At 42.7% G+C, this 24,689-nt stretch overlaps 1 protein-coding gene across 3 annotated transcripts in view; it reads left to right on the top strand.

Annotated features, from left to right (window-relative positions):
• The window catches only part of LOC134355032 (serine/threonine-protein kinase N2-like), a 160,186-nt gene that overhangs the window by 90,975 nt on the left and 44,522 nt on the right, over positions 1-24,689 (top strand). For all 3 annotated transcript variants that reach the window (XM_063064694.1, XM_063064693.1, XM_063064695.1), the window contains 4 exons: positions 10,486-10,631; positions 14,881-15,010; positions 19,523-19,671; positions 19,764-19,977. In XM_063064694.1, the coding sequence (XP_062920764.1) occupies positions 10,486-10,631; positions 14,881-15,010; positions 19,523-19,671; positions 19,764-19,977 (639 nt within the window). The remainder of the gene's footprint in view (positions 1-10,485; positions 10,632-14,880; positions 15,011-19,522; positions 19,672-19,763; positions 19,978-24,689) is intronic.

Genomic DNA, 24,689 nt, shown 5'->3' with positions numbered 1-24,689 from the left:
CTACCCTCGCCATTCCCAAATTCATTTGCTCCGGCCAGATATACAAACTTGCTTTCCGCTGCATGTTGACAAATGCAGTACTGTGCAATAGTCTTGGGCGCTAATGTATATGTAAGTGTGTGTGTGTATATATATATATATATATAAAATATGTGTGTGTATATATAGGTATATATGTATGTGTATATGTGTGTGTGTGTATATATCTAGGGTGCCTAAGACTATTGCACAGTACTGTATATTAATCCTGTTTTGCTGTATTTGGTTCATATCTTTCTGTACCTTAGATTATGAGGACACTCAGTCCTCGTTTATTGTCATTTAGAAATGCATGCATTAAGAAATAATACAATGTTCCTCCAGTATGATATCACAGAAGCACAGGACAGTCCAAGACTAAAACTGACAAAAACCACATAATTATAACATATAGTTACAACAGTGCAAAGCAATACCATAATTTGATAAAGAGCAGACCATGGGCACGGTAAAAAAAAGTCTCAAAGTCCCGATAGCCCCAACATCTCACGCAGATGGTAGACGCCAGTAGTGTAGCAGTTAGCATAACACCATTAGAGCTTCAGGCATCAGAGTTTGATTCTGGCATTCTCTAGGAAAGTTTACATTCTTCCTATGTACGGGTGGGTCTCCTCTAAGTGCTCCAGTTTCCTCCTGCAGTCCAAAGACATACCGGTTAGTAGGTTAATTGGTCATTGTAAATTGTCCTGTGATTAGGATAAGGGTTACTGGGCGGTGCGGCTCAGTGGGCCAAAAGGGCCAGTTCCGCATTGTATGTCTAATGTATAAAAAAAACAGATCCAAGTGGCTGTCTAAATGTCTCTTAAACTTAGTGATTATAGCCGATCTACCACCTCCTCCACTGTCTCCAATATATATTAAGGAGAAAAGTAACAAGGGGAGAATAAGGCCCTCAAAGACCAAAGGGACATGTTTGTGTTGGGCAAGGTCCTTAATGCAGTGGTCCCCAACCACCGGGCCGCGGACCAGTATCAAAGCATATGCTACCGGGCCGCGAGGAAACAATACGATTTGGCGATATGAAATGACATGAGTCAGCTGTCCTCATTCCCTGTCACGCACCGTTGAACTTGAACATAGGGTTGCCAACTGTCCTGTATTAGCCGGGACATCCTGTATATTGGGCTAAATTTGTTCGTTCCATACGGGACTGCCCTTGTCCCATATTTCCCCCGCTAAGGTAGAGCATTCCTATGAAACCATTTGTAAGCCGAAATGGCGTAAAGCGAAGAAGCAATTACCATTAATTTATATGGGAAAAATTTTTGAGCGTTCCCAGACCCAAAAAATAACACTAACATATAGTAAAAGTAGGAATGATATGATAAATACACAGCCTATATAAAGTAGAAATAATGTACGAACAGTTCTCAGAAGAGCCCAAGCAGTTCGATCACTCACACCAACAATAAGAGAAAGACAACTCAGATTCCCAGGACACATCATGCGGAAAGGTGAACTAGAAGAACTCATACTCTCTGGAAAGATTGAGGGGAGTAAACCTAGAGGAAGACCTTGGCTTATGTACATCAAAAGCATAGCCAGGTGGCTACACATCGAGGAAATGGAAGTCATCCAAAAAAACAAAGGATAGATCTATATGGAAAACCATGGTCACCAAAGTCCGCATCGGATATGGTACCTAGACAGACAGACAGACAGTGAGTGTAGTTTCACTTAACAGAATTGGGAAGATTAAGCCAAAACCAATTTGTAGAAAAAAATCGGCACGTACACACATGCACACACAGGTGCCCGCGCAAGGCTTCATGGTCATGGTAGTCTTCCTCGGGGTAAACACAAGTGTCCCATATTTGACTGCTACTTTTGTCCCTTATTTGGGAGTGAGGAAGTTGGCAACCCTACTTGAACACCCACCCCCGTCGGCCGGTCCACAAGAATATTGTCATCGCAGTCTGCTGTGCAAAGAAGGTTGGGGACCCCTGCCTTAATGAATACAAGCGAGAGAAAATCTGCAGGTGCTGGAAATACAAGCAACACCCACAAAATGCTGGAGGAACTTGGCAGCCCAAGCAGCATCTACAGAAAAGAGTACAGTCTATGTTTCAGATCAGAACCCTTCATATTTTTGATTTTTAAAGTGATTTAAAGTTAAAAGGTGGGGGAGGGGAGGAAGAAACACTGGGTGATAGGTGAAACCGGGAAGGGGGAGGAGTATTGAAGGTAAGAGCTGGGAAGTTCATAGGTGAAAGAGATACAGGGCTGGAGAAGAGGGAATCTGATAGAAGAGGACAGAAGTCCATGGAAGAAAGAAAAGGGGGAGGAGCATCGGAGGGGGTTGATGGGCAGGTAAGGAGATAAAAATGACCATTTGCTTACCTAGACCCGCTACCACAGCCATTTATCTCTCCTGGGAACACGTCTTTGCTGCCAGCTTGTACTAAGTAGCTTCCAGATCCATTTTCAAGCCTTTTGATTTGAACCCTCTGAGGACCCCTGATACTCACATTCATTTGACTGCTTTTTCCAAGCACACATTCCGCCATAAGAGGGTACCTGAGGTCCCTATCCCAGTTACTTCCACAACTCCAGGATACTCTCTCCGCTGACTGCAATGTATCTGTCCGCTACTTTATCCTCTAGATTCATGCTTTCAGTCGCTGGTTCTTTGACTTTCTCATGTCCTGCAAGGATTGGAAGATCGCCCATCTACAGACTACAGAACCTGCCATCTCCAGCGCCAGTAGGCAAGGACATCTCCACACCGCGATCCCTGCTGCTGACCTCAACGGTTCTAACTATCCTGAGCAGCTTCTGAAGCTAGACTCCACTGCCATAAATGCGGGTTCCAACAACCTTGAACATGTTCAAAGTGCCAATTGTGCAACCACCAACTGAAGACTCCAACCTTGACCAGCAAACCTCCAGGCTGGGACTTTACATGCTGCCACTGGAACCCTAGTCTCTCCCCTTCTCTCATCACCACTCTGCAATCCAATGTCTCTCTGGCCCCACTGCCAGCTCTTGGGTCCTCAGAGACTCCCATCTTCTTCTCAGCCTACCTTCTCTGGACATCCCAACCATCCCCTCTCCTCTGACACTATCAACTTCCTTCCCCCCCATCTGATCCCAGCTCTCATCTGTGCTGGGTCTTCAGCAACCTCTCTGCCCTTCCTTCCCCTCTGAGGCAGAGCGTCCTGTCCTCAGTAAGGCATCACACTTCAATTCCGTGCCCGCCATGATGCTGAGCACTTTTTCCGCCGCCTCCGTCTCCGTGCCCTCTTCTTTGGCCAGGATTCTCTGGCCTGCACCGATGACCCCCTTCTCCCACCTTCAACCTTCCTCTTCTTTCTGGACACTCCAATCTGGTCTTCTGCCTGCTCTGGATCTTTTCATTACTAGTTGCCGACAGGACATCAACCGTCTCGACTTCACCACTCCTCTCTCCAATTCCAGCCTCGCTCCTTACAAACTCTCTGCACTATTTCTAACCTCACTATCAAACCCTCAGATAAGGGAGGTGCTGTAGTAGTCTGGCAGACTGACCTCTACCTTGCTGGGGCCAGGTGACAACTGTCAGACACTTCCTCTTACTTACCCTCAAATAGGACCTCACTAAGGAGCGCTAGGCCATTGTCTTCCACAAAATCACTGACCTTATTAACTCCAGGGATCTCCCATTCATTGCCACCAACCTCATAATTCCCTCGCCCCACACCTGCCGTTTCTACCTCCTACCCAAGATCCACAAACCTGCCTGTCCAGGTAGACTTATTGTTTTGTCTTGTTCCTGCCCCATTGAACTTGTATATGTATAACTTGACTCAGTCCCCACTCTCCCTGGTTCAGTCCCTTCCTATTTACATCTATCGACACTTCACATGCTCTTGATCTCTTCAATAATTTCAAGTCCCCTGGCCCTGATCATATTTCATATATTCACTATGGATGTTTAGCTCTTATATACCTCCATTCCCCCACCAGGAAGGCCTCAAAGCTTTCTGTTTCTTTCTGGACACTAGTTCCTTTCTACCATCACTCTCCATCTGGCGAAACGTCCTCATTCTCAATAATTTCTTCTTCGGCACCTCCCACTTCCTTCAAACAAAAGGTGAGGAGGTGGGCACTTGCATGGGTCCCAGCTATGTTTGCCCTTTTTGTCAGCTACATGATACAGAATATATTCCAGGCCTACGCTGGTATCACTCCCCAACTTTTCCGAAGCAACATTGATGACTGTTTTGATGCTGCTTCCTGCACCCATGGGGAGCTTGCCAACTTCATCAACTTTGCCTCCAGCTACCACCCTATCCTCAAATGTACCTGGTCTATTTCCGACACCTACCTCCCCTTTCTTGATCTCTCTGTCTCTATTTCTGGAGACACTTCATCAGCTGATGTTTATTGTAAACCCACTAACTCTCACAGCTACCTGGACTATACCTCTTCCTACCCTGTTACTTTTAAAAATATCATCACCTTTTCTCAATTCTTCCGTCTCTGCCGCATCTACTCTCAGGGTGAGAACGAAGGAAATGTTGTCTTCCTGCAAAGAAAGGGGCTTTCCTTCCTCCACCATCAACACTGCCTTCACCCCATTCTCTCACCACCCCACCAAGGATAGGGTTCCTCCACGTCCAGTACATAATTCGCCACCTCCAGCAGAATCCTTCAAGCACATCGTTCCCTCCCCCCGCCACTTTCTGCGATTCCCTTGTCCATTCATCCCTCCGCAATGATATCCCTCCTGGCACTTATCTTTGCAAGCGGAACAAGTGCTACACCTGCCCTACACCTCCTTCCTCATGACCATTCAAGGCCCCCAACAGTCCTTCCAGGTGAGGTGACACTTCACCTGTGAATCTGTTGGGTATCCAGTGCTCCTGTTGTGGCCTCCTTTGTGTTGGTGAGACCCATCGTAGATTGGGAGACCGCTTCACCAAGCACCTACACTCTGTCCGCTTGAAAAAGTGGGATCTCCCAGTGGCTACCCATTTTAATTCCACTTCTCCTTCCCATTCCCATTCCGACATGTCAGTCCATAGCCGCCTCTACTGCCGTGATGAGGCCACACTCAGGTGGCGGAGCAACACCTTATACTCCATCTGGGTAGCCTCCAACCTGATGGCATGAACATCGATTTCTCGGATTCCCAGTAATGCTGCCCACCCCCTCACTATTCCCCTTTCCCATTTCCCTCCTTCACCTTATCTCCTTACCTGCCCATCACCTTCCTCTGGTGCTCCTCCCCCTTCCCTTTCTTCCATGGTCTTCTGTCCTCTCCTATCAGATTCTCCCTTCTCCAGCCCTATATCTCTTTCACCTATCAACTTCCCAGCCTTTACTTCACCACTCTCCCTACCTCCAGTGTGTTTCTTCCTCCTTCCCCCCACCTTCTTCATCTGACTCCTCATCTCTATTTTCTCCAGTCCTGATGAATGGTCTTGGCCCGAAATGTAGACTGTACACTCTTCCATAGATACTGCCTGGCTCGCTGAGTTCCTCCAGCATTTTGTGTGTATTCCTAAATGAATAATTTCCTCTTTTTACAATGGCAAAAGACAAAGACTTCAACTAGGAAAATTAAAGGGGGTGATCCTGGGGAAAGTCTGCATTGGAGGAGGTTCTGGATGTCTTTAAAACTGTGAAGATTGCCAATTCGCTAGGGCCTGAGAAGGTTCATCCAAGAACACTGTAGGAGGCTGGAGAAGAAACTGCAGAAGTGATAGAGAGGTGTTTGCATCACTAGTCATGGTTGCGGTGCCAGCTAACTGAAGGGCGGTAAAGAAAAATCTGAGAACTATAGGCCAGTACAGGTTTCCCCCGCCATCCGAAGGTTAGAGCATTCCTATGAAACGGTTCGTAAGCCGGAATGTCGTAAAGCGAAGAAGCAATTGCCATTAATTTATATGGGAAAAATTTGTGAGCATTTGCAGACCCAAAAATAACCTACCAAATCATGCCAAATAACACATAAAACCTAAAATAACAGTAACGTATAGTAAAAGCAGGAATGATATGATGAATACACAGCCTATATAAAGTAGAAATACTTTTCCAGAATCATTGTCGCACTGTTCTCCGCAGTGAAAATCTCACGCAAGCACTCTCGGCAGAAACACGGCGCAAGTGCTCTCCAGTAACCTTTAAGCTGTGAAACTGCCAAATCATACCAAATAACACGTAAAAATACACAGCCGATATAAAGTAGAAATAATGTATATACAGTGTAGTATCACTTACCAGAATTGGGAAGACATCGAGCACACTGATGATGGTGTGTTAAGGCTGAGTTGTTGGAGGTTGGAGTGGTGCAGTGACCCCCACCCTCCGGGCAGCGAACCGATACTGATCCGCGAAGCATGCAGGGGTACAAGCGGTGGTCGGGACGCACCCAGCACATCTTTAAGAAAAAAGCTTAAACAAACAAGCTAATTAATTAGGTGCCACCCTGCACCTAATTAATTAGTTTGTTTGTTTTGGCTTTTTTCTTAAAGATGTGTTGGGTGCGTCCCGGCTACCGCTGCATTCTTCGTGGATTGGTATCTGTCTGCAGCCCGGGGGTTGGGGTGGTGGGACACTGGGGTATCATCTCATCATCGATCAGGGCAGGCAGGTCATCTTCTACTATGTCTGCCTGCCTCAATGTCGAAGGTCGAGGTTTGTCGTCTGCTGTGGTTGATGTGGAAGGCTTGCTTGACCGCTAATCTCGTGCATTTTTCTATCATACAGTTCTTTATAAGCACTCAAACCATCCTGCAAATATGCCCTAAACTGATGTACCCTTTCAAAATTAAAGTCGTACTTTATCATTGCAGCGAAAATCTCACGCAGTTGCTTCACGGTCAGTTCCTGGATGACTTCACTTTCGGTTCGTTTGCTACTGCATTCGGTTTTGATTGTTATCCTTTCCTCTTCCAATTGCATCAGCTCTTCATCTATCAGTTCTTGGTCATGGGATGCCAAAACCTCTTCAACATCAGCTTCGTCACCTTCCACAAGCCAAACTCCCATCGTCCTTTCTTCATTCACCACAATCGAAACACTTAATTATGTCTAATTTTACGCTAAGTGTAACACCCTTACGAGCTCTTTTAGGCTTTCTGATACCTTAGAACTCATCTTGCTAACAGCTGCTCACAGGCACGTGTCACGTGCTGCTTTCTTTTCTTCGCATGCTGCTTTTTCCACGCGCTGCCTTTTTTCATAACAGTGAAAACACCTGTTAGTGAAAACAGGTAACTAATGTAGGTCTTTCGTAACAGTGAGGTTTCGTAAGCGAACGTTCGAAAAGCGGGGGACATCTGTAAATATAATGTCAATCGATTTTGATGAGAAGATCAAAATGTTGATGAGTGCAGACCAGTTTATATTCACTTTCATAAGATTCTACATGGTAGGCTGATAGTTAGATTACATGGAATCCAAGGAGATCTAGCTAATTGAATATACAATTGGGTTCTGATGAAGGATCTGAGCCCAAGATGTCAACTGTTCATTTCCCTCTGTAGATGCTGCCTGACCTGCTGAGTTCCTCCAGCCTTTTGTGTATGTTACTTAAGAATTCCAGCATCTGCAGAATATCTTGTACATGCAATTAGCTTGATAACGGAAAGCAAAGTGTGATGATAGAAGGTTGTTTCTTGCATTGAAGCCTCATGACTAGTGGTGTGCCTCAGAGTTTGACGCTGGGAGGGTGTGTTGGAGTAGGTGTAGCATTTGTTCCACTTGCAAGGTTAAGTGCCAGGAGGGAGATCAGTGGGGAGGGACAAGTGGACAAGGGAGTTGCATAGGGAGCGATCCCTGCAGAAAGCAGGGGAGTGGTGGGAGGGAAAGATGTGCTTGGTGTTGGGATCCCGTTGGAGATTGTGGAAGCTTCAGAGAATTCTGTGCTGGACACGGAGGATGGTGGGGTGATAGGTGAGGACAAGAGGAACCCTATCCCTGGTGGAGTGGCAGATGTGCGTAAAATGGAAGAGCTGCAGTTGAGGGCAGCGTTGATGGTGGAGGAAGGGAAGTCCCGGTGAAGATATTTCCTTCATTCTAGAATGAAAAGTCTCATCATGAGAACAGATGAGGCAGAGGTATTGAGAGAAGGGGATGGTGTTTTTACACCTTATATTCTGTTTGGGTAGCCTCCAACCTGATGGCATGAGTATCGATTTCTTGAACTTCGGGTAATTCCCCCCCAGCCCTTCACCATTTCCCAACCCCCTTTCCCTCTCTCACCTTATCAACTTGCTCACCCATCACCTCCCTCTGGTACTCCTCCCCACTTTTCTTTCATCCATAGTCTTCTGTTTCTTTTACCAATTTACTTCCTCCTCTTTACTTCATCCCCTCCCCCTTCAGGTTTCACCTATCACCTTGTGTTTCTTTCTTCCCTCCCCCACCTTTTAAATCTACTCCTCAGCTTTTTTTCTGCAGCCCTGCTCAAGGGTTTCAGTCCAAAACATCAACTGTACTCTTTTCCTAGATGCTGCCTGGCTTGCTGAGTTCCTCCAGCATTTTGTGTGTGTCACATTGAGTATAAAAGTTGGGAAGTTGTAGTGCAATTGTACAGGCAGCTGGTGAGGGTGCACTTGGAGTACTATGTTGAGATTTGGTTGCCCTACTATAGAAAAGATGGTGTTAAACTGCAAAAAGTGCAGGAAAGATTTACAAGGGTTTTGCCAGGTCTTCAGGACTTGAGAGACTCATTTGTAGGAGGAAGTGGAAGAACTTATCTGTTAGAGCATAAGAGAGTGAGATGTGATCTTGCAGAGGTGTATAATACCACAAGGGACATGGGTAGGGTGAAAACACTCAGTCTATATTTCTCAGAGTTGTAGTATCAGGAACTAGAGGGCATAGATGTAAGGTTAAAGTGGAACTTGTGAGAGGCAACTTTAGTTTTATACAAAGGGTTGTATGTATGTGGAATCAGCTGATAGAGACGGGTTGAGGCAGATACAATAACAACTTTTAAAAGACAATTGGGCATGTACATGGATTTGAAAGATTTAGAAGGTTATAGGCCAAACTCTGGCTCATAAGATTAATTTGAATGAGGCACCTTAGTGGGTATGGACCATTTGAGCCAAAGGGCCTGTTTTAGTGCTGTATGACTCTGACCCTGGCTGTGAGTTCTATTATTAACTATTTTCTGTGTAAAGAACTTCTTGCTCACATCCCCTTTAAAACTCTTTGCTTTCAACTAAAACTTATACCCTTTTGTTTTTGACCGTAGAATGAATATGCTATCTACCCTATCTGTGCCTCTTGTAATTTCATATACTTCTGTCATGTTAGCCTTCTTTGCTCCGGGAAAAACAAGCCCAGTCTATCCAGTCTCTCCCAATAATTATGGTCCTTCAAATCAGGCAATATTGTGATGATTCGCCTCTCCACTTATACAACAGGAACAGGCCCTGTGGCCCACCTATGACCTGTGAAGACAAGCACGGCATATGCATCTATCAGTCTGTGTACCTGTATTGCCACTTTCAGGAGACTAGACGAGAACCCACAGATCCTTTTGACCATCAATATTTCTTAATGTCCTACAACTTACTGTATGTGACCTTCCCCTTTATTACTTGTCTTTTCACACCTCATGCTTGTTGGGAGTAAATAGCATCTGCCAATTCTGCCCAACTTTCAGTCTGATTAGATGGTCTGCATTGGACTTGATCAGCAGGTTTGAACTCTACAAGATGTTGGGTGGAAATTTTGTGGGACACTTGGAATCAGAATCAGGTTTATTATCACTGGCATGTGACGTGAAATTTGTTAACTTAGCAGCAGCAGTTCAATGCAATACATAATCTAGCAGAGAGAAAATTATAATAAATAAAATAAAACATAATAAATAAACAAGTAAATCAGTTACATATATTGAATAGATTTTTTTAAAATGTACAAAAACAGAAATACTGTACAGTAAAAAAAAAAGTGAGGTAGCTTCAATGTCCATTTAGGAATCAGATGGCAGAGGGGAAGAAGCTATTCCTGAATTGCTGTCTGTGTGCCTTCAGGCTTCTGTATCTCCTACTTGATGGTAACAGTGAGAAAAGGGCATGCTCTGGGTGCTGGAGGTCCTTAACAATGGACGCTGCCTTTCTGAGACACCGCTCCCTAAAGATGTCCTGGCTACTTTGTCGGCTAGTGCCCAGGGTGGAGCAGACTAGATTTACAACCTTCTGCAGTTTCTTTCGGTCCTGTGAAGTAGCCCCTCCATACCAGACAGTGATGCAGTCTGTCAGAATGCTCTCCACAGTACAATTATGAGCAGTTGTCCTTCTGTAAGGGACTCTAAGTGTCATTGTCTTGTTCACTTCTTTAGGGAAAAAAAATCTGGTAACGTTCACCTGCATTTCAAACCAGGGGAGTGTTAAAAATTCTTGCAAAATAAAGAATTTGTAAAAAAAATTGAAACAATAAATATTTTGATGTATAACACAAGGCATTTATGGAGTTCCATACACAATTCCATTATGATTTCAGATTGTCCACGAACCCCAGATACTCCTAACCCTGAGAATACAAATAACAGTCGAATTGCTGCCTTGAAGAAACAATTGGATATTGAGCTGAAGGTGAAGTTGGGAGCTGAAAATATGATCCAGATGTACTCGAATGGATCGTCAAAGGTGGGTCACTGTGCTGAAATGCACCCACAAGATTATGCAGTGCTTAAATTTGCTTTCAACTTTTCTAGGTTGTATTATTCTTCTAACTCTTCAACGGAATAGTTGTACGCAATTACAAACTCAGTGTTTTCTTGTTTAGATGTTAAGCTTGTCCTGTATGCTGCAATGACTAACTTTTTTTGTATGTAAGGTGGGCAATAATTGTGTACATGGCCTTTCTCAGCTGCCACACTTGGGACATGCAGTTACAATCCCAAAGTAAATTTATGCAGTTTCCCTAAGGTATACTTATCTCTTTTCAGCTTCTAAAAGCTCTGCAAGTCAGCTGAAGAAGACTTCAATATTGGGTGCTTGTATGAGTCAGGGTGCCATAAAAAAAGCATCTAAGATAGAAACCACAGTGATTACACCTCTAAAGCCAGTCTAAGGGGATTAATATCTTCTCTAGCTATGTGATAGTAAGGATCATATTGAAATGAGTGTGACTATTTGCAGTCAGGTCCCCTGGTAGACACAAGTCCTCTTTTTTAAAAAAATAGAAACCTAACTTGGTGACTGAAATGATTGCTACAAGATATAAGGTGGGGGAAACACTGGAGTGATAAAGAGTATTATTCTGAAATTAGGACCAAGACCATGAATGCTCTGCCCCTTACCATTTGGCGATGATCTGCTTAAATAAGGAATTGTGTGCTGGTTTTACTGGCATCCCTCACTTGACAGTTACATGAAATTATTAAATAATATAAACTCTTAAGCAAGGTTAAATCTATATGCCGAAAGCACAGTTACATGTTATTTATCTTTTTAATTCTAAAATTCCTTCTTTTATTGATCTTAAATTTATCAGCTGCTTGTCTATGAAGGTTAGTCATTTGTGCAAGCACAAGCTTTTTAATGTAGTAAATATTGTTTGATATTTTAAAGCGAGCAACATGATCCTGTCAAGTTGCAGCATCTTTGTGTTTGCCGAAAGTTAAAAGCACCAGGTGTTTTGAGGATCTTTGTTCCCTCAAATAATATCTCTTCAGATATTTTTCAGTAGACTTGGGAATGCATCAATAATACTGTTATTTTGCATTTTATAGTACTTACACTTCTTCCCACTTCCCATCTTGGCTAACTCTGTCAAAACCAATGATTTTTAACAAAAAAAAAGCAGAATAGTGGAAGAACTCCATGGGCTCCACAGCATCTGTGGAGGCAAAATGGGAAAGTTGATGTTTGGATGGGAAACCTTCCATCAGGAGTGAGAGTGAAGAGGAAAACTTGCTAGAAGTTTGACTGGATAGAGGCTGATTAGTGATGGATAGAACTAAAGGGAAGAAATGATAAGTAGATGAAGACATGCTTTGGGTGTTGCAGTATGTGGAATATGAATGGTTGGGACAGAGGCTGATTGGTTATGGCTGGGACCAGACTGGAGATGGGAAAGCTGAACAAAGGTAGAAGAAAACTAGGTAGATAGGTGAGTGTCTGAGGAAGGAAAACAGTGGGAGTGTGGTTTACCTGAAATTGTAAAATCCAATGTTATTTATATAGGGTTGTTAGTAACCCAAATGGAATATGAGACGTGGTTCAATCAGTTTGTGTTGGTCATTCTGGAGTGTGGGATTGGAAAGGAGAGTTAAAGTGCCATGCAACAGGAAGCTCGTGGTGGGTATTGTGAACCGAGTGCAAGTACTCTTCAAAGCGGCTTCTTATGCTAATATGCTTGGTTTGACCAATGTAGAAGAGATCACACAAGGAGTACTGAATACAGTAGACCAGGTTGGAAGAGATGATGAGGGAGGAGGTTAAGGGATTCCTTGGCATTTCCCTCTAGTGCTTACAGGGGGAAATGCCAAGGAATAGGGGGATGGGTGAGTAGGAAGGGATGGGCAATCAGGGAGTCGTGAAAAGAATAGTCCATCTCGAAAGTAGAGAAGGTGGAGTAGGGAGAAGCAATGAAGCTGTGATTGGTAGTTAGGATCATGTTGCAAATGACGAAGATGTTGTGTTGGTTGCAGAGGCTGGTGCAGATGGTGGAAGATGAGGACCAAGGGAGCTTTATTGCTGTGCATCTGGGGTGGGGGTGGGGGGTTGAAAGAGCAAATGTGTGTGAGAACTCCGATTAGAGTTAGAAAAGTACAGCCCAGAAATAGAATTGGAGAGTGTGCAGCCATATTTCCAGAAGAAAGAGGGTCTTCTTGTATTCCACTTGGGTAACTGACAATCCAGTGGTATGAACATCAAATCTCCCAGTTTTAGATTAGCCACGCGTTGCTCTCCCGCACACACTCACCTGTCCACCTGATTTTCTTTTCTCTTTGTTCAACTTTGTCTTTCACCTCTACTACCAATGCCCCCCCATCTGATTCTGTTTACCCATCATCTCCTCCCCATATGGTTCTACCTATCACTTGTCAGTCTTGCACCACCTCAGACTGCTATTCATTGCAGTTTTGATGCTAGGTCTCAGCCTGATACATCAGCTTGCATTGTTTCTGTCTCCAGAAACTGACTGACTTGGCAAGTTCTTCCAATGTTCTGTTTCCTGTTCCTGATTCCAGAACGGGTAGTCATTTTTGTCTTTTTACCATTGATTTTTAACTTGCTCAGGACTCTGCTGGGGTTGACTGGCTCCGGAACCTTACCCAAATCCCTTCCTATGTTTGAACCTGCTTGTGAATTCATAAGATGTCGGAGCACAGTTAGGCCATTTGGCCCTTCAAGTCTGCTCTGCCATTCCATTATAGCTGATTTATTAACCCCAATCTCCTGCCTTCCGGTTAACTAGTTGTGGAAAACTTTATAGCCTAAATTTTGCAAAAACCTGGGTCATGGTTTCCATTGGGGATTGCAAAGCATGCATTGGGGATGAAGTTTTTGTATGAGATATATTTTCCCCTCTTTTTAATTGATCTATATTGAATTGTTCCTAATTGTATCTTGGCTGTGCTCAACACAGATCTATGATTGATCCTGACACTCATCTAAACCATCTATGGCACTGGTTCATATTCTATACTACTGTGTATTCAGTTTGGCGCCAGGACAGGGCAATCTCTAAACTGCAGTTGTTCCACTTAAATGGGTGTTGAAATATTGCACATTGTCGCCTGATTGTTTTTTTTCTCTCTACTAAAAGGCAGTACCAGTTTCTTTGTCATTGAATGTTTAGAGTTCTGCTGAACAAACTAGTCTCCAAACTAGACCTCCGTTTGTTTTCAAAAATACTAGTAAATTCAATAAGAGAAGTCATTAAGTCTTGTCACTACCTGATTGCAAAGAAGCTTCAAAGTAAAGTTGAGAGCTTATGATTTGGATTCCCATTGGAAACTGGATTTTTCAGCTAAAAGCTTCTCACATAGTATCAGAAGATAAGTATATATTGAAAGCATTTGCTACTGGATTGACCTCAGAGATAAATTACACAGCCAGTAATGTCACTTTAGAATGTTATTGGTTTGTGTTGACAACGTGGAATGGAAAGATTGTGGCAGTTTTTTTTATTGTTTTGGTGTCATTAACGACTTTTTGCTGCCTTGAAGCTTTTGGGTTAGATAATAGGAATAGACTAATAAGAAAAAGCTAGACAAGTGCAGCAAGATTGCTTAACTTCAAGTTACCCTTTCTGCTGCAGTCTTTGCTGCCTTTCCATTGTTAATAATACAATAATTTCCAATCACACTTTATTTAGCAGTGCTAGTTTGCTGTGCATCTCAGTGTTATCTGTTATAAGTTGACTCCTTGGTTTTGTAAGGGTCTTCTTAGTGGACTGTAGTGAAAAGATTTGACTGGGTGGGACAAAGAAAGAGCAAAGAGAATATAGAAATTTCTTAATTTTACCACCTCCCATTGTTGAGCAAGTTGACAAGTCACGTTGGGATGCCACACAAAAGAATGGAGTGCAACAGCAAAGTTCAGAAATTCCTCTGGCAGCTTATTGAATATCCAGAATTGCAATGAATTACTTTCAAGATTGTCAATGAAATGTAGGCAACTTGCTCAAAGTATGAATAATTTTCATCCCTTTGACCTGTAACACTTCAGTTCTATTGTTACACTATGGAAGCTACATGGTAATCTTTTGAAGATAGAAATCTAAATACGCTAGTGTTCAATGGGTATTAGAATAATACAGATATAAAGCTCTTTGTATTACCAATTTATGTAGTCTTTTGTTTATTTTTTGTTGGGTCAGACTTTGCAAGTGCTCTAACTTTATTTTTTTTATACTTTGTTGAACTCTACTTTTAATTCCCAGGATAGAAAGTTGTTAGCGGCAGCTCAACAAATGCTTCAAGATAGTAAAACCAAAATAGAAGTTATAAGGATGCAAATTCTTAAGTCTACACAGACGAGTGAAGCTGTATTTGAAAACACAGATGGAATAGGTAAGAGACTTCTTGTTTGATTGGGTTTATGACCTAAATATGTGTATACACTGACATTACTGCACAAACTATTATCTTGTAAATTGCAGTGTGAAGATTAACCCCTGTTCTGCCTTGTTATTCCTGCTTCCAAAATTAATTTATGTAATCTGGGATTGTTAGAGTATCTCTTGTTAGTTTGGATGATTTCAGGTAGGTATTATAAGGCAATGAGTGTTAAAGATTGATGCATGTGGAATCATAAAATGAATTTGATCATCTTGGTTTCCTACGAGGATAAAAATGGTTGGTACAGAATAAAGAGCTCAAAAATTAGCTGGTCCTTTAAGCCAGTCATAAACTGTCATCAAGCAACTTCTGCGTCCCATCCCCCAGTTGGCCTCTTACCTTCTGTCTGTTAATTTGTCTGACCTTATTGATTTGCATTAGTAGAATAAAAATCTCCCATAAAGACAATTGTGGCAACACACACTTTTCAAAGGTTCAATTTAATGTCACAGAAATGTGTACAATATACATCCTGAAATGCTTTTTCTTCACAAAACATCCACGAAAACACAGTTAAACGTGAGAACCCCAAAGATCCCCCCCCCCAGTTCCTCCCTCCCGTGCGTAAGTGGCGGCGAGCAACAATCCCCCCTCCCCCCACCAGCAAAACAAAACACGCACCTGCTACCAAGCACAAGTGTGAGCTAAACGATAGCAAAGACACAGACTTTGCAGTTACCCCAAAGACTATTGCAATTCATCTGGCATTTGGCAACCCACAGCTTCTCTCTCTCCCTAATAAAGGAGAGGGAGGTGTCCCCCATTTTCACAGCGAGCGGGAGACATAACGACAACCTGCTGGTTTACGATGTTAAAGTTCGTTTTGTCGCTTTTTCTCTGTGCCTGAAGAGCGCAAAGATCTCAGGTCTTCGGGCCTACGGCGAAAGGTTTTCCGGCCTCCCTGACAACACCCAAGTCTTCTGCCGTGACACTGACCCCCGAGATCTTCCAAACACTAGGCTGCCTCTTAGGCCTAACCCTTGGCATGCCAAACGTTGGCCGGTCCTGAAACCCCGAGAACATCTCCCACTCCCGCAGAGAACCGAAGTCAGTGTGTAACTCTAAGTCAGGATCTTCAAAAGAACCCTGAAAGGGAAAAATAAAGATATTAAACATGGAAATAGAGCTGTTTCCGAAGACGCAAGCAAAGGAGTTGCCGTTTAGCGCTATCTTAACTCCACCTGTTTCAGTTTTGAAACTTGATATTAACCATTAGCTCATCTAACATATAACTGGAACTGCAGTTGAATATAGTGTGTACAAATCAGAAGTAGCAATAAGCAATTAGGTCCCTTAAGTCTGTTCTGCTATTTATTATGATCATCGTTAATCTGACCGTAACTTCAATTCTGCATTGGAGCCTGCCTACAGTAATCTTTAACCACTTGCTGATCAGGAATCTATTTAGCTGCATTTAGCTTGAAAGCAAGCATGCAAGTACAGCAGGCAGTGAAGAAAGCTAATGGCATACTGGCTTTCATAACAAGGGGAATTGAGTATAAGAGCAAAGAGGTCCTTCTGCAGCTGTACAGGGCCCTGGTGAGACCTCACCTGGAGTACTGTGTGCAGTTTTCATCTCCAAATTTGCGGAAGGACATTCTTGCTATTGAGGGAGTGCAGCGTAGGTTCACAAGGTTAATTCCCGGGATGGCGGGACTGTCATATGTCGAAAGATTGCAGCGACTGTGCTTGTATACTCTGGAATTTAGAAGGCTGAGAGGGGATCTGATTGAAACATATAAGATTATTAGGGGATTGGACACGCTGGAGGCAGGAAGCATGTTCCCGCTGATGGGTGAGTCCAGAACCAGAAGCCACAGTTTAAGAATAAAAGGTAGGCCATTTAGAACCGAGTTGAGGAAAAACTTTTTCACCCAGAGAGTGGTGGATATATGGAATGCTCTGCCCCAGAAGGCTGTGGAGGCCAAGTCTCTGGGTGCTTTCAAGAAAGAGATGGATAGAGCTCTTAAAGATAGCGGAATCAAAGGTTATGGGAATAAGACAGGAACTGGATACTGATTGTGGATGATCAGCCATGATCACACTGAATGGTGGTGCTGGCTTGAAGGGCCGAATGGCCTACTCCTACACCTATTGTCTATTGTCTATTGTCTATTTTAAGAATATTCATGAAGCCCCAGTTTCTTCCTCCTGTAGTCAGAATCAGGTTAAATACATATGTCATGAAATTTGTTGTTAGGCAGCAGTACAGTGCAATACATAAATGATACTATATATATAGTGTGTGTATCCTTGCTGTTCGGAGCAGTGCGCTCTTCTGGACCGAGATCTCATATGTTGTTCCTGGGATTTGTTGGAGCCACCCTCCCAGTCCAGGTGTCACCGCTCCAAGTGTTCCTATTGCCACTGGGATTACTCTGGCTTAAAGCTTCCACAACTTTTCTATCTGCTCTATCAAGCTCTGGTATTTCTCCAGCTTCTCAAATTCTTTCTTCCTGATATTACTGTCATTTGGGATTGCCACATCAATTACTATTGCTTTCTTCTGTTCCTTTCCAGTATTACTATGTCTGGTTGGTTGGCCATACCTGCTTATCAGTCTGTATTTGGAGGTGTCGCACAGGATCTTAGCTCTGTTATTCTCCATTACCTTCGCAGCTGTTTCCCATTTGTACATGGGAGTGTCCAATCTTTACTCAGCGCAGATGTTCCTGTACACAGTTCCTGCAACTTCGTTGTGCCATTCAGTGTATGCTGTCCTTGTCTGCATCTCGCACCATGCTACTATGTGCTGGATGGCTTCAACGGATTCCTTGCATAGTCTGCATCTTGGGTCTTGTCTGGTGTGATAGACCCCGGCTTCTATTGTTCTTGTGCTCACTGCCTGTTCTTGTGCGGCCATCAGCAGTGCCTCTGTGCTGTCCCTCAGCCCTGCCATTTCTAACCATTGGTAGGAATTCCTTGTGTCAGCCATCTCTGATATCTGGTGATTGTACATCCGATGTAATAGCTTGTCCTGCTATGGCCTCTGGTCCTCTGGCTCTGCTTCACCCACTTCCATTTCTATGTCCCCTGCCTGCTGTCTAAGGTATTCTCCCAGCAGGTCATCCTTAGAGTGTGTGTGGAGATATCCTGTCCAGCAGTAAGAGTACTTATTTGGTTGTTGAACTGAATGTGATGAGTATATGAAACAAAGAAGTGAGGTTGTTTGTTGATGATTGCATTCTGTTCAATTCCTTTTGCAACTCTTCAGCAAATGAAACAGTTGGTGACTCTATACAGAAAGGTCGAGGTGACATTCAGCATAGTGAACATAAAAATGAGTTTTCAAGCACGTGGTATTATATTCATAAGACCATATGAAATAGGAGCAGAATTAGGCCATTCAGCCCATCAAGTCTTCTCTGCCATTCCATCATGGTTGATCCTGGATCCCACTCAACCCAATATACCTCCCTCTGGCCTTTGATGCCCTGACTGATCAAGTTATTATAAAATTCTGTCTTAAATATGCCCACGGACTAGGCCTCCGCCATAGTTTGTTGCAGAGCATTCCACAGGTTCGCTATTCTTACTAAAACAAATTCCTCCTTACCTCTATTCTAAAAGTTCGCTCCTCAATTTTGAGGCTGTTCCCTGTAGTTTTGGATACCCCCACCATAGGAAGCATCCTCTCCACATCCACCCTATCTAGTCCTTTCAACACTAGGTAGGTTTCAATGAGATCCCCATGCATTCTTCCAAGTTCCAGTGAATACAGGCCCAGAGCTGCCAACTGCTCCTCATATGTTAACCCCTTCATCCTCATGAACATCCTCTGGACTCTCAAACGACAATACATCCTTCCTGAGATATGATTATCTGATTACTCAAATCAGAATGCATTATTTGTAAGTATCTTATTAACTTGAATAGTTGCAACATGCTATTTAAATGCATTTATTGTCATCTTTCCATCCCTTTCCCCTGAGTTCTGTGGGTGTCTGTTATCTAGAACTGAATCTTAGCCAGAACTGAATCAACATTCATATTGCTGCTGCCCACGACGCGCAAAAGACATGATCTACTCCACTTGCTTCTAAAGTTCAACGTACAACAATTTGATTTTGACTTGCAGATTATTACTTAAACGGATGGTCAAGAGACTGATATACTTTAAAACAATGCTTGCAAAAGTAAGCTCATTTGTGTATTCTGAGATAAGCATACTGTACTTGTTAAATATTGAAAACAAGAAGGATGCAAACAAAATTCAAGATGTATTGAGAAATACCTAGTGACAGTGTAGAAATGTATTTGAGGTTTGCTACCAGAGAGCAGCCATCAAGAGCTATTCCAGTTTAGATGTTCCAAAGCAATAATCTGTTTATATTTGGAAACATTAATTCATTACGTGGCAAGTAACTCTACTGTTTGGAGGAGAGGGGCTTGTGTACAAAATATTACCATTTTCATAATTTGTTTGCTTTTGAAACTATTGTTGCAATTGTGTTTTTATTCAAGCATCAAAGCCTGGAATAAGCCCCCTGGAGCTTAGAGTTGAAGAGCTTAGACATCACTTCAGAATAGAATACGCAGTAGCGGAAGGAGCAAAAAATGTTATGCGACTGCTTGGCTCTGGAAAGGTTCCTGACAAGAAAGCACTTTCAGAGGTAATTTAAAAGAAAAAAAACTAATTGTATCTTCATTTTTGGGTGTTTCCAATACATTTAATACAAGTAATTTTTTCTCCCTTCTTGGCAAGGCACAAGCAAGATTTAATGAATCAAGCCAGAAGCTGGATCTTTTAAAATACTCATTGGAACAAAGACTGAGTGAACTACCGAAAAACCATCCAAAGAGTAGTATAATCAAAGACGAATTATCAATGGTTTCATCGCCTGCTCTCAGTCCACGTCACAGTGTGATTTACCCACAGAATCAGTACAGCACATTATCTAAACCTGCTGCATTAACAGGTATGCATTTGAAATATTTTCTTGTCAAATTGATTTTGAGGGAATGCTTATTTTTGCAGTGGATCAATACAATCAGATTGTAATCACCTGTTCCGTTTTGCAGTTATGAGATTGATAAGATCAATTTATCTTGATCCAGCTTGCAAAGGCAGCATGGTAGTGTGAGGCATATTGGATCTCTAAGTTTGGCAAAACTAAAGTTCCAGTGTTTTGCAAGGCTTTTAAACAATGGAGTATACGCCCAACAAGAATGTTCGTAGAAGAACCAAGCTTTTTTATTTTGTAATCCATTCAAATTCAACAGAGTAACTACATGTGTTTCCTCACAAGTACTGTACAGCTTTGTATTTGAAAATCCGAAGCAACGCAGAATGGTAGACCCCTGAAGTTTGCACACAGATGCAAGTTATTGTTGTCATCTGTAACTTTGACTTTTATTGTTATCAAGGGCTGCAGTAAACGAAATCAGTGAAGTAAAAAATTTCTCATTGAACCAACAGCTCAAGTATTCAATTAAAAAAAACTTTACAAAGTTAGTTTCTAACTTGCTCTTCAGTTTTCATTATGGTTACACCACCTTGCTCTGTTCTTTACCAACAACTGCCATCATGTAACATCCTCACCACTTCTCACAAATATTCTCTCTAACTTGAGTATTGTTCCTTTTGTTCAAAGTTCACAGGCTATTGTGTCACTGTTGGAATTTTTGCTTCCAAAACATCAGAATAAATTCTACTACCTTGCCTCCCCCCCCCCCCGCCACAATATAATAGAAGTTTTTTAGGCACCACCTTCCAGTCATCTTCATCGTTCTCTTGTCGCATAGTCTGTTAGTGTTCTGAGCACTGTTATTCTACCATGAGGATCAAGTTTTGACAAAATGGAATGGCAGAGCAGACTCAATGGGCCGATTAGCCTAATTCAGCTCTCCTCTCTTATGGTCTAATCTTTCAGGCTCTCATTAACCTCCCCATCTCCATCCTCACAAACTTGCATTTATCCATTCCATGCATCTTGTCTAACTACTCACCATTTCTCCTATTCCTTGTTGACCCTCTATACTAAGCATTGACTGAAAGATCATTACCCAGAATGTGAGAGATGAACGGGCACCAAAAAAGCTGTCAGATCCACATGTCCAAGTTGACAGATCCAAGTCTGAACTTTTCATTGTCTTAATTGTCTGTGAATTGGTGATTCACATAAATAAAAATCCAGCTTTAAAAAAGAAACAAATCTGAATAATTAGGATGTTGTAAGTGAATTATCCTCCTCGCGTAGTTGCTGAATCTTCACTGCCGCAGATTATCCACCTCTGGGGTCCTAAAAGATGACCTATCCAAATTCTTTAGTAAGAGAACAAATGTGCTGTGTTTTAAGTTATCTTTGCAATAGGAACCTTTTTTCTTTAGTTACTGCTTCATTTTAAAGGGAATTCCATACAATAAAGGCAATATCTTTGTCTTGGCAAAATCACTTGACTGTTACAGTACATTTGTAAGGGTGACACTCAGCTCGGGATTTGAGTTATCTCCTTTTCCACATGTCCTCCATCCTAAAAAGCATCCTGAATTCTCCTCCTCATGAACAAAAGATTCCCAGGAATTTGTAGAGATGTTATTGTCTTACTGAGACAGAGCTTCAGTGTCTGATTCACAAATGTGCGTCATGGGAATGATATGGCCTCCCCAACTTCGTGGGTGTAAATAGGCCTGGGAGATTGATCTGGGAGAATTTGCTTCCAGTGAATTTGGAGAAGTGTGGGCAATACATTGTTTCACTGCTTGAGAGACCTTTTTTCAGTTCTAACCTCCACTGCTGTTTGTACATTTGGTACATTTTCCTTGTCACAGCATTAGTTTCCCATGGGTGCTCTGGATTCATCCCACAGCCCAAAAATAAATAGGTGGTTTAGTTCATTGGTTATTGAATTTTGCACCTGGTTTAGATGGCTGGTGGGAGGATCGGGAATGTTAATGGGTGTATGTGACTGAATAGGTTGTGGGGGAATGGGATTCATGTGAGTGCTCCAAAAACAGGAGGGACTATGGTAACGCAGCCGTTAGTGCAATGCTATTAGAGCTTAGGGCATTGGAGTTCTGCATTCATTTCCCACTGCTGCTTGTAAGGAGTTTGTACGTTCTCCCCGTGACTGCATGGGTTTTCTCCGGGTGCTGTGCTTTCCTTCCACAGTCCAGGTAGGTTAATTAGTCATTGGAAATTGTCCTGTGATTAGACTAGGGTTAAATAGGTGGATCACTTGGCGTAGCTTGTTGGGCCAGAAGGGCCTGTTCCATGCTGTCTCTCTTATAAATATGTTGTGAAGAAATATAAGAACTGGAAAGATTTTACTATTACAGCACTTGTAGTCAGTACTTGTTCATCACCTATATGAAGTGCCAGTTGTGAAATGTAGAAACTTTGCAATAAGGTTTACTTTGTATAATTCTGACTCATGGTACTAATTCTGGGACATATTTTCAGCGTGTGGAAATGCAGACTGTTGTGCCAATACCTATATCCACTTCATTAATGAAAGGGGAAATAGTAAAGACTGTAATAATCACTTTCCACTGTAGAATCCACCATAATAATTACCTCTAATTCCACCAACTTCTGTCAAGTAATTTACATTCATATACTTTGTCAAAGAAAATCAAATATCTTTTTAATTTCTCCATGAATTTGTTCTGCCAGTGGCCACACTTCCAAGTTTCTGTCTCAGCATACAAGGTAATCTCCCACATTGCATTTTGTTCTCTTAGTTCCATTTCTTTTCCCAGCATTCTCTGTCATTTGCTCTGTAATCATTAGTATTTCTCAACAAATTTAGAATTTTCTTAGTAAACCCTGCCGTTCCTTACAAACAGCATTGTTCATAATACTAGGTAAAGGAACATTGTCTCCAGGAGTCTTCTCACAGCTTGATACTGACATAGAGCATAATAGCAGAGCACAGGAGCAGGATTTTTGGCTCACCATATCTATACTGAGGATGTAAATCTGAACTAATGTGATCCATGCAGTGTCTCTCTATTCCCTGTCAGTCAGTCTACAGTCAGTACTGTATACTTTCCTCCTGCATTTCACCAACCAAAATGCACCCTATTCCCTGTGTGTCAGTCTAAATGTCTCCAAAGTGTCACGGTTGTATATGTTTCTGTCACCTTCCCTAGCAGGACTTTCCAGATACCTAACATTCTCATGGTACATCTCCGTTAAGCTCACCTCTCACCTTAAATCTTTGCCCTCTAGTACATGCCGGTTAGAAACATAGAAAACCTACAGCACAATACAGGCCCTTCGGCCCACAAAGCTGTGCCGAATATGTCCTTGCCTTAGAAATTACGTAGGGTTACCCATAGCCCTCCTACTTTTCTAAGCTCTATCCAGTGTCTCTTAAAAGACCCTTTCGTATCCACCTTCACCACCGTGCCCGGCAGCCCATTCCATGCACTCACCACTGTCTGCATAAAAATAACTTATTCCTGACATCCTCAGTACTTCCAAGCACCTTAAAACTGTGTGTTCTCGTGCTTGCCATTACAGCCCTGGGAAAAAGCCTCTGACTATCCACACAATCAATGCCTCTCATCATCTTGTACACCTCTATCAGGTCTCCTCTCATTCTTTGTCACTCCAAGGAGAAAAGGCCAAGTTCACTCAACCTATTCTCATAAGGCATGCTTCCCCAATCCAGGTAACGCCCTTGTAAATCTCGTCTGCACCCTTTCTGTGGTTTCCACATCCTTCCTGTAGTGAGGTGACCAGAACTGAGCACAGTACTCCAAGTGGGGTCTGACCAGGGTCCTATATAGCTGCAACATTACCTCTGGGCTCCTAATTTCAATTCCACAGTTAATGAAGGCCAATGCACTGTATGCCTTCTTAACCACAGAGTCAACCTGCATAGCAGCTTTGAGTGTTCTATGGACTCAGTCCCCAGGATCCCTCTGATCCTTCACACTGCCAAGAATCTTACCATTAATACTATATTCTTCCATCATATTTGACCTACCAAAATGAACCACCTCACACTTAACTGGGTTGAACTCCATCTGCCACTTCTCAGCCCACTTTTGCATCCTATCAGTGTCCCGCTGTAACCTCTGACAGCCCTCAACTCTATCCACAACAACCCCAATCTTTGAGTCATCAGCAAATTTACTAACCCATCCCTCCAGTTCCTCATCCAGGTCATTTATAAAAATCACGCGGAGTAAGGGTCCCAGAACGGATCCCTGAGGCACACCACTGGTCACTGACCTCCATGCAGAATATGACCCGTCTATAACCAGTCTTTGCCTTCTGTGGACAAGTCAGTTCCGGATCCACAAAGCAATGTCCCCTTGGATCCCATGCCTCCTTACTTTCTCAATGCGCCTCGCATAGGGTACCTTATCAGATGCCTTGCTGAAATCCATATACACTACATCTACTATACCTTCAATGTGTTTAGTCACATCCTCAAAAAATTCAATCAGGCTCGTAAGGCACGCCCTGCCCTTGACAAAACCATGCTGGCTATTCCTAATCATATTATACCTCTCCAAATGTTCATAAATCCTGCCTCTCAGGATCTTCTCCATCAATTTACCAACCACTGAAGTAAGAATCACTGGTCTATAATTTCCTGGGCTATCTCTACTCCCTTTCTTGAATAAGGGAACAACATCTGCAACCCTCCAATCCTCCGGAACCTCTCCTGTCCC

This window comes from Mobula hypostoma, chromosome 12, assembly GCF_963921235.1.
Source record: "Mobula hypostoma chromosome 12, sMobHyp1.1, whole genome shotgun sequence".
NCBI lineage: Eukaryota > Metazoa > Chordata > Chondrichthyes > Myliobatiformes > Myliobatidae > Mobula > Mobula hypostoma.
Note: the sequence above shows the minus strand (reverse complement) of the source record. Positions and strands in the feature narration are given on the sequence as shown.